Genomic DNA, 11,428 nt, shown 5'->3' with positions numbered 1-11,428 from the left:
ATGAAATTTATCGTGTATAACGTACTATGAATCAAAAGCCAGTTCACGATTCCATGAATGATAGCTTGATTTTGTAAACTATTTCGCAAATGGAGAATCGTGACTAATATACTAGAAATTATGAACCACTTCACGAATTAATGAATTCTGTGAACTGTTTTACGAGCACGAATGATAAGTCGTGACTAATGTACTGGGAAGCATTAACTAGTTCACGATTATATGAATAATATTTTATGATTTCATGAACTAATTCACGTGCACGAATGAGGAGTCGTGACTAATATACGAGAAAGCATGAATAAATTGCCGAATAATGCTTTATGATTTTGTGATATATTTTGCGAGTACGAATAGTCAGTTGTGATTAATACGCTGGTAATCATGAACCAGTTCACGAGGATTGAAAGAATTCAATAATAATATTACAAGTTTCGTGAAATAGTTTGCAAAAAATATCCAGACTGTTTTGATTTTGTGAACTAACAGCCATGAAAAGCGGATCATGATCAGGACTTTATAAATCACGTAGTATAGTCGGACTCTGAACAAAGTTCCTAATTCTACGTATAAAATCACTATTCTTATCTGCTTCCAAGAATGCAAAAATCGTCGATCTAATAATCATTCAGTATATAGTATCGTCCAACTAATTGTTTGATATTTTCTCCGGTCTCGAATAAATATCACAAAATGCAATTCGTAAAAGATCGGAAGCGAACATATTTTTCGGGAAAAGGGATTTTGTTCATGTAACCAATAATTTTGTTCTTTACACTACAGTAATGACCCGTTTTTATCAACCAACCGGAAAATGTTGGTTTATAAAACAGGGAAGTTGATAAAATCGGGAAAAATTTTTTTATGGCATTTCTCATTTATAATGGTTTTAAACAACCGAGAAACGATATTAAGCTGACTGGTTATTGAAATACAAATCCGGATCACCTGTCAGTGCGAACAGCCTTTTACTTCCTAGTCGACTATAATTGGTTGTTGATGAAAAGGGTACGTCAGACTTGATTATATGTCCAGATTTTCTAGATTTTCTAGATAAACTCGTTGTCGATAACCAAGTATTCCATAAACAAGACTTGATGATTAATGCCCTCAAAACTAACAAGCGAATTTTATTTAATTCGTCGTAAAAAGGAGGCGCTTTCAATAAAGTTACCGTCTTTTTTCGCTCCAAATTGTGTTAAATACTAAAGTTTCTCTGTTTTATTTCAGTTCGTAAATTAAAGTACACCAATTCATTTGTACATGTCAACATAGTAGATACATAAAAATAAAAATTAATTGCAATCAACTTTATAGTGAAACTGGATTCTTATTGACAATCTCCATAAGAGCTCTTTCCCTGAGACGACGCAGAAACAAAATATCACCTATGGGTTGAGAACCCTCTTCGGCCCATTCGATCACTTTATCGAAATGTTCTATTACCGTAAAGCTGCCAGGATTTTTGAGTAGTATATCTGCTCGTTCAGATTCAACAGATTGTTGTTCTTCAGCAGATTCGTCAGGTTCCATGTCGTCACTAACTGTTGCTTCTGTGACAAGCTTCAAAATATCTTCTTCTATCAAAACCTTGCAACTATAACGCTCTTCTATGTTATGCGGTATAATGGGTTCATTCGGTACTGCGTTCAGTAGTTTTGCCAGTGGTAAGTCATCGATGTCAATTAGCTTGTTTTCATTGATATATCCAATGTTTCTCCGTGACTGACGTATGACCTTTGGTTCGACATTATGCCAAGCTTCATGAATCCAAAAGCATATATCTTTCATGTTAATTTTTGAAAGTCGTTCTTGTATTTTCGTATCATCGTCATTAGCCATTAGCTCCAGCATTAATTTTTGTTGATACTTCAACTTAATATTTTGAATAACGTTCTGGTCCATTGGTTGTATAGCGGCTGTAACATTCGGCGGAAGAAAGAAGACTTGTATTTGCCCATCTTCACTGGATAATTCGTCATTAGTGTGAAGTGCCGAACAGTTATCCAGCAGTAGAATCGCCTTTGGTGCGATGTTATTTTGCGAAGCAAACTCTCGAACTTCTGGTACAAAGTTTTCAAAAAACCAATTTCGAAACAATTCTCTGGTCATCCAAGCATTTTTAGATGACATGTAGATAACTGGTATATTAACGTTTTTGAGGGCACGTGGATTTTTAGATTTTCCTATAACAACCATGGCCAATTTATGAGTTCCCGACACATTGCAACATGGCATAAACGTCACGCGATCTTTGGACACCTTACGTCCTGCTGCACTTCGCTCGCTAGGACCTACCAATGTATGACTTGGTGTTATTTTATAAAACAATCCGGACTCATCAGCGTTGTAAATCATGTCAATTGTTAATTCCCTCACTGCAATTTCTTCGAGGAATTTTTCGCGAAATTCACCAATACAGTTCATTGGACAAGACAAAATTTCCCCACATTGTTTTAGCCGCCTGATTCCATAGCGCACTTTAAAATTGTGTGCCCAATGAAGTGAGAAGGCGAATGTGTCAGGAACAGAGCATTTTGGAGCGAGTTTTTTAGCTTTTTCGATCAAAAAAGATGTTGATACAGCGTGATTCAGACGACTTTGATTCAAAAACCAAAGAAATAAAGCGTCCTCCAACATCCGGTACTTCCCAGAAGAAGCGTACTTAAACTTTTTACCAGGCTTATTCGTAACGGCAGATAAGATCGACGCAGCATTCTTTTCGATAGCGCGAATAGTTGACTTATCCACGCCGTACTGTCTAGCTAAATCAATTTTTCTTACCTCTGGATTCTTCAGGGAGTTCAGGATGTTTACCTTGTCGTGCAATGTCAGCGATTTACGCTGTCTCTTCTCGATACTCCTACTTGGCATACTCTAGAATGCAAGTTAATTATTAGCTTCTTTAACATATAACAACACTTCAGTTACCGATAATGAATTATCAACAAATTTAGAACAAATATTTTTAGTGCACGAGTAGTTTATATCACGGATTGTCACAAAACACAAGAGCCACTGTCATTCTGTGTGCAGCTTTAATTTACTCTCTGAAACTCAGGCAAAACAAAGGAATACACAACACACATACACAGGCCATCTGGTGACTAGCACATAAAAATGAAAAAGAATCTCCAGATACTGGGCATCTAATAAAAACTCTCTTTAAAAGAAGCAATTTTAGATAAGTTATCTTACAAAATGAGATATTTACCACATTCTAACAGTTTATGTACTCATTCACTCAACACTCAACTATTATAAGATTATAATACATCTTAAGTGTGAGCAAAAACCTTTAATTTTATGAGGTTGATAAAATTGGGTACGAAAAGTGCATAAAACAGGGAGTTTATAAAAACGGGTCGAAACTGTATAGAAATTTGTACCGTAGTCGATATCTATCAAATATGGTAATATCTTTCTCGATGTAGCACAACGGTTTCTTTCATATCGGAACATTATAATCGCCGTGTTTTTTCCAGTTTTAGCAGTGTCTGATATTGATCGGAGATTGTGAAAATAAACAATATTTCTAGGCTATTGCATCATATCATAGTAACTGATTTTCTATCACTGTGTATTTATTAAAAAGGATCCTTGGCTGCTTCCACGTATGGTTTCCCTTGGTGTGTCATCTGATTACAGAGCTGGCACATAGAAATCTGTCTTTGATGCCTGCATAACGTGGTTTATGTGATAGTAATTTCATGTGTTTTGAATTGTATAGTCAGATAGTAAGGAATACTTTTTCCGCTTTGCATTCTTATCACAACAAAACGGCTAAGAGTACTAGAGAAAAAGAATGTCCTTAAGTATAAAGTGTAACGCATGGCGACATGTATTTTCAAACGAATTTATAGCAAGCGTGTAGTTGTTCCCTATTTTGTCATTTTAAGAGGTGGAAAGTGACAGCGTTGGGACTAAGTGTAGGAATAGTTAGTTCCAACGGTGTCACCTTGTACCCCGTAGGCTATGGTTTACCGCGGATTTTTCTGCCTTCATAGCAAAAGCTTATTCAGTACATCAATTCATCAATCACAACACATCAATAATAATTATTACCTGAAAAATTACACACCACACTTCACCGCGTCAGTAGCTAATGCCATCTTTGGGCTCGTTAGACGATAAATCCAAATTAGTACCAAATTGGTGCAAGGTAGATATAAAATCCAAATAGGTCACGCAACATATATGAACGCCTGAAGCAACAGGTTGATTCCGTGTGATGTCTCGGGAAACAAGCGCAGATGCTCTGGTAAGCTGGCGCGAAATTGAAAACGAACTCTTGTCTTGAGAACCAAACGCCTGATTGCTAGGAAAAATTTATATTCTTTTTGAAACTTAATATTTAATTCAAACTCAGGAAGAAAATACTGTAACAAAATTCTGTAAATGAATCCAAATCACCCTCACTGAATTATAAACTATGAGCCGCACATGCCCTCAATCATAAGCATTTTCCGACGAAATCGACTACAAATCGGAGGAAAAGTCACCACCCTCAATACATTGAATTGGGACAAAAAAATAAATCAAATGAAGTAAATATAAAAACACTGAAATAAATTTGTTTACTTGCTAAATTTTGCATTAAAAATGAATACACAGACGATTATAGTAAAAAATTCCTATTCAAAAGTCAATAACTTGTCCGAGCAGCCAATTTACAAAAAGGAACATATTTCAAGCACTAATTGAGGTTTCGATTTGAAGAACAATTAAGCACGCTTTGGCGAGAGTATTCTTGAGTTGTTCTACCAGGGGGTTGAGCTATCGTTACCCATCTGCTTGCATTCCAATGTGATGTGAAGTTTGCAAACATGTAATGCTATCTGTTTCGTATACCGACAAGCTTTCGCGCGTTAAGAAATACCAAGAAGGCTACAAAGAGAGGCGTGAACTAGTACGTGATTTTGTCTCAATTTTTCGACGATAGAAAATCTTCAAATCTTGTATAAATTTTCCAAAACGTATTTAGTCAGTGATTTTCAATATTGTACACCTCATCTACCTCTTTTTCAAAGTGAATGCCACGGGCCCATCCAGGGAAAACTAATAGTTTGAATTAATGTAGCACGGACTACACCGTTGTACTGCACAGTCAAAAACGAAAATACCCTAAAATAACTATAAGAAATTAGCTAAGCATGATTTGACATAGAACTCGATTATTTTTATATGCGTTGGGTGCTCTTATAGTTGAAGTGTACCAATGGCTACAGTAGTGTTAAAATTTCGTTTTTTTAAGCTTTGCGATTTTTTGGTAAATCATGGGCCCTATTCTCACAGTCACGTCACCTAATGACTAGAAGAAAATTTCCTTCTAGTCACCAAGTGACGTGACTGTGCGAATAGAGCCCCATGTATTAGTTGAAGAGCTGATATCTTTTAGAAGGCACTCTGATCATTAACACGATCATCTATAATTTCAGAGGAAAATGTCGTCATGCGGCATCTCTCCCGTACAATAGGGATGGATATCGTATCAAAATTGCGCCACTCGATGGCGGAGGATGCGTGCTCATGGTCCGAGACATCATATGGGACCATATAAAGACCATACTAAGGTCCGCTACAATTAACCCTCTGGAAGTCGCGCTTATGGCCCACTGAACGAGCAGCCGCTGGTGTTCTAAGACGATTTCGCAGCGTGCACTCAGTGCACTAGCGCGACTGCCGGAAGGTTAATCAACCCCATAATGCACCATAAATATACCATAGTAAGGTCCTTTGAAAATAACATGATTATCTTATACCATAAATCACCCATTGCATAGTGCAATGATGGTCCTAATAGACTCCTTATGACCCGCATCTCAACAAGATTGGTATTTACGGAATGGACTTGAAGAGTAGGTGTCAGAGATTCATGTTTGACGCTATTTTGAAATCCAAGATGGCAACTTCCGGTTTAGCGAAATTCTCTATAACCCAATCAATATGGATATTTTCGGAAAGGTCTTGACGAGTAGGTGCCAGAAAATGATTTTGGACGCCATTTTGAGATACAAGTTGGCGATTTTCGGTTCACCGAAATTCCCGCATGAAGAATCTGGGCAATCATCCAAAACTCGAATATATGCTCTAATCATATACCAGTGAAATGCGAAATATTTTTATGTGTTCATCTAGAAGAGTGCGGTGAGAATGGAATTGAGAGAAGAAAGAGAAGGATGTAGTGTGAGTTGGGGGTTTGAATTTATTCCGATTAAACACATTGCTAAAATTCAAGTAAATTCAACTATTTAATTAAAACTATTTGTAGTACAACTTCAACTTCCAAAAATACCCATATTGATTGGGTTATAGCGAATTTCGCTAAACCGGAAGTCATTATCTTGGATTTCAAAATGGCGTCAAAAATCAATTTTTGGCACCTATTCGTCAAGTCAATTCCGTAAATATCCATATTCATGAGATGCGGGTCATAGGAAGTCTTCCAGACTCGTCGCTTCGATCTTTCCGAAAATCTTTTAAGTCTTTTGCATTCAAAAGGACTTAGAATATTTATGTAAATACCTTGTTAAACCCTAAAAAAACTACCAAAATTCTTCAGAGTTCTTTGCATTTAGAAGAACTTACATTTTTTTCAGGAAAAAGTCTAAGTCTTTTGCATTTAAAACGACTTAGAATATTTTTGAAAAAAAAAAAACCGCGTTAATTGGAAAATCGGTGTAAAAAAATGCGTTAATAGGAAAATTCGCGTAAAAAAACTGCGTTGATTCGAAAATCCGCGTAAGAAAACCTCCTAAAACAACCGCTCAAAAAACTGCGTGAAAACCTGAGTATGCTCTCTAGAACTGGTTTTTAGTTTTATTGAATTAAATAAGGAATTCAATTATATTAATTTATAATATATGATGTTGTGAATTCGACTAACCTTTCAATTTTTAAAATATTGGAATAAAGGAATAATAGTTTTTAAACGTTTTTAACTGTCATTATACTGAACGGAATTGCACAATTTTTGCACTAATAAACCGAAAAAATGTTCACCAATTTTATGTTAAACTAGCTAATACCCATCACGCGTTGCTGCGACTATCAACGAAACAGGAGGAAAACTCAATTTGTTCCGAAATGCCATCTGCCGGGCAGATAATCTCCAACCAACAGCAACAAACACGCTCCACAACAAATGCATACTACGTATATTTTTTACGGAATCGGTTAAGCCGTTTGGGAGTCCCTAAATCATATACATACAAATATTGACATTTAAATATTTAGATGCGAAAAGGCTGAAAAAAATTTTTGTTGGCTTACCCTTAAAAAAATTATTTGCTTCCAACATTTTCAGATTACATTAGTTACATAACAAAAACAAATATCACAAAAAACTTTTCGGTGAAATCATGCTAAAACGTAATTTTTATTATTTAATGCTTTTTTCCACAAATCTAATATTTTCGGGGTTATAAATGATTAAAAGATGTTCAAATTTATAAAACTTATATAATTTATATAATGAAAATATATTATAAAGTTCAGAAACTCGTAACTTGAAAAAAATATATTTAGCCAAAGCAAGAAATTCGTGCCAATAATTTTTAGCTAAAAAATGCAAAACAAATTGAAGAGAACTAAAATTTTAGTGTAAATCTGACGTGGAAACGTATTCTGCAAAATTTAAAGTCATTTAAAACAATTTTTTTTGATAACATAACACCGGTCTACAAAATCAGAAAAAAATTTTGGTGCAGGCTTGTGATAGTAGTTATTAGGGTACATCGGGTGCGCTGAGTTCAAAAATGACCATAGTTTTTCCCACCGTGCTCCTGTTTTTGAGATTTTTGAGATTAAATTTTTTTTCTAAATTTTTCGAATTTGCAAACTGTATCAAATCTATTATTAAAAGGTACTACAAACACCTAACAAATATTTGGAAATCTGATAAGGCATATTGAATACTGTCAAATTCGAAAAAACCATGCGTAAACAAAATAAAATTCCACTTTTTTACGAAAATTTGACATTTTGCAAAGTTCAAAATGCTGCCACTTCAAAAGTTCTCAATGGATTTCGATCAACAATATCTGTATTTGTAGCTGTAAGCGTCTCCTTTCACACAAAAAAGTTCAAGCTAAACAGACGAAAATCGTCTGAGTTCTGATCAATTTACCTAATTGAAGAAAATCTTCAAAATCAACGCTTTTTGATATTATTCAGAAAATCTATTAAAAATAAATGTTTTTTTTATAGACTTCGATGCTCTGAATATAATCTGAATCACATTTCAAAATAACCTAAAAATATTTCATTTTGTAATAGTTATACTATAAACAAAAATACGGAGTTCAAGAGTTAGAAAGAGACAGCGAATAGATTTGGACATACTCAATCTGAATATGAAGTCGTAGTTTTGTTACTTTTGGTCAACTTACATAACCTAATTCAATTATATGTTCAATGACGTTTGCGAATGGAGTTTCGAAAAGGGAATAGAAACGACCAGTGATCACAGAATATATTTTATTTTATATATGAAAATTTTTATTATATCATATCAATATAGCAAATTAAACTTATTTTTGTTGAAGACGAACCACTGCGACCAGTATTTAGATCTATTCTGGTATGCCCTTCTTTAATCTAAGTGTACTATCTACTATGACATATCACCAGGTGTTAAAATATTCGCTCATTCTCACGACAAGCAGTTTATCGCACAGCTTTTTCATCCTTAGTAGGCACGGACCCAACTTTTCACCTTTCAAGAAATTGCGAGAATTTGCTGACAATGCAGTATGGAAGCATGATAATGTCGTAGCCTCGAACCTCGTGATAAATTAAGTTCAAGAAAAACCATTAATATATTACATTATAGAATTTATTTCCCCACATTATTGAAGTATTTACATTTTAAGGATCTAAATTTACTCATTTTTGTGATTTATTGCGAAACCATCAGTTATTCGGCAGTTTTACATTAGGCGCGAAAATATTATCTCATATTATACCGCGAAAAGATAAGATCCAATGCTGCCTTGTCGAGAAAAGTTGGAGAGCTAACAATGTTACATCGTATGTTTGCTTTTTTATTGCTGGTCGAAGTAGGTGAAATATCGCCTTATTCTGTTCATGAACGCGAAAATTGTAAACTCTGCATATCACTATTCATGAGTGATTGTCATTATTGAGATACACACTCTTTCCAGTTAGGCACACCACTTCGTATGAAGTTTATTACCTGCTTGGGGTTTACAATCCAAATATCAAAAGGCTCCAATGTTTTTTTTACTGAGGACTCTTAATCTGCGTTGTATCAATGCAAAGCATTCGCAGAGTAGATGCTCTGATGTTTCACTTTCAGATCCGCAGACGCGGCATGTATCGTTTGTAAGCTTACCAATTTTTTAAAGATGATATTTACTCGGACAGTGTCTGGTAAGTAGCCCTGTCATGATACATAGTCCTTTTTTGTTTTATCTAAGCAACTCCAGACTTTTTTTCTCGTTGGGTGAGATAAATTTCTTTGATTGTTGTAGCCCAGATGTGGTAGTCCAATTGTTCTTCATAGCTGTAATTTCCCACTTTTGCAATTCCATTTTGAGGACACTCGATGAGAATTCACAGAATGGTTCTGGGCCGATAAAATTAGTGGAAGACCCTCTTCTTGCTAGCTCATCGGTTTTTTCGTTCCTTGCAACGTCGCTGTGTCCTGGAACTCCGTATAAATTAACATCTCCGCCATTTGTCGGAGTGCAAGAATGGGAGTGTAGTAGTTTTGAACGACATGTAGGAGCCCTTAATGCGTTGAGCGCAGCGTGACTATCTAAGAAAATGCAGATATTTGGGTACAGTTATTTTCTTAGAATGACATATATTTGTTTGAAACACTGTCGGCCAGTATCCCATAATTTGAATCATTCTTACGCTGTCTCCGTGAAGACGCCATATTTCTCATTGAATCAATTTTGTTTCGGTGAGCTAGGCATAAAGTACTGAATAAATGCAATATATAAATACCTGTTCGTATTTACTTCTCGCACATTCCAAGAAATATGCAGGCAACAAACTCAAACGGTATCACAAATGAAACACCAAGAACTATAGAGCTGAACTACCAAACGCCTTCGATCGTAATGAAGTGGGGTGCAAAAATTGCTGTCTTTTACGAAATAAAATATTTTAAGGTTATGTTAAAATGTGGTCATAAAACTACTTTGACTTTTAATTTATATCCAGAGCATCGAAGTCTGTGAAAAGAAATTTATTTTTAATAGATTTTCCGAAGTTTTTGTCGTAACTGTGTGTGTGTTAACCATCCTAACTCCCACTAGCTGGTAGTGATTTACAGAAAAAAGTTGTTTGCATGTATTTTAACATATGCATACAAATAACTTGGTTCAAGGATTTAGGTAGGTGTTAGCTCAATTGACTTTCCGATGACCCATTTCGTGTACAGAGCCAGACATGTTCCGAGGTCATCGTTCCATCAACCAGCCCCGCCTTACTGTAATGTTTGTATCAAATGGATTATAACATTACAATAAGACTTTCGATTTCTTACATGAGGTAAGGAATCGACGCGTATTTAGTGTATTTATTTGATTTTTGTATATATAAATTAGAATGTCTGTAGAAAAATATACCAGTTTTTCTGGAGACTTCACTGGCCACGCACGTGGTCCTGACCCGAAACAGGTTTGGAAAATGTCGGAAGAAAAAGAAAAACTGACCTGCAGGTTTCCGAATGTGGAACTAAGAAATTGGTGCGACACCTATCGGGCGATAGCTACGGGTGACGCGCTGATAATTTGGAATCGCCACTTTTTTCACCAAGTGACGCCGTAAAATTTTCACTTTTTGGGAAAGATTTATCACTGGGAAAAAACACTTTTTTTGTGAGTTTTTGATCTCCACTATTATTATTTACGTTGTTAAAACACTTTTTTCTTTCCCGCATCGGGAATAGACTGCCCGTATTGCGGGAGGGGGCACTTTTGACACTAATGCTGTGTGGCTTTGAATCACTTTACGCCGGGATGAAACTCCAAAAAAATCACTGAATTCCACTTCCAATTTACGAAAACTGTTCACCGAGTCGTTCTTCGTATTTAAAAACACTTTTGTTTGATAATCCGTACCGAAAAACTACGATTTTGGAGCGACTAGCGAGGAGCTCCAAAACAGTCGACCGATCGCGGCTAAGGTACACACTCAATCTTCCGAAGTTTTTGTCGTAATTGTAGTAATATTACTTTGAAAAAGGAGTTGATCTTGAAGATTTTCTTCAATTAGGTAAATTGATCAGAACTGTGACAATTTTCTTCTGTTTTGCTTGAACTTTTTTTTGTCTGAAAGAAGAGGCTTACAGCTACCAATAATGCCATATATTGACAGAAATCCATCGAGAACTTTTGAAATGGTAGCATTTTGAATTTTGTAAAATGTCAAATTTTCGTAAAAAATTGCATTT

General features: G+C 35.4%; 1 protein-coding gene across 1 annotated transcript in view; it reads right to left on the bottom strand.

Annotated features, from left to right (window-relative positions):
• Positions 1-1,311: 1,311 nt before the first annotated feature.
• The window catches only part of LOC131679799 (jerky protein homolog-like), a 50,126-nt gene continuing 40,009 nt past the window's right edge, over positions 1,312-11,428 (bottom strand). Inside the window, exon 2 of the mRNA XM_058960544.1 lies at positions 1,312-2,060. Within this exon, the coding sequence (XP_058816527.1) occupies positions 1,312-2,060 (749 nt within the window). The remainder of the gene's footprint in view (positions 2,061-11,428) is intronic.

This window comes from Topomyia yanbarensis, chromosome 2 (assembly GCF_030247195.1).
Source record: "Topomyia yanbarensis strain Yona2022 chromosome 2, ASM3024719v1, whole genome shotgun sequence".
Taxonomy (NCBI): Eukaryota; Metazoa; Arthropoda; class Insecta; order Diptera; family Culicidae; genus Topomyia; species Topomyia yanbarensis.
Note: the sequence above shows the minus strand (reverse complement) of the source record. Positions and strands in the feature narration are given on the sequence as shown.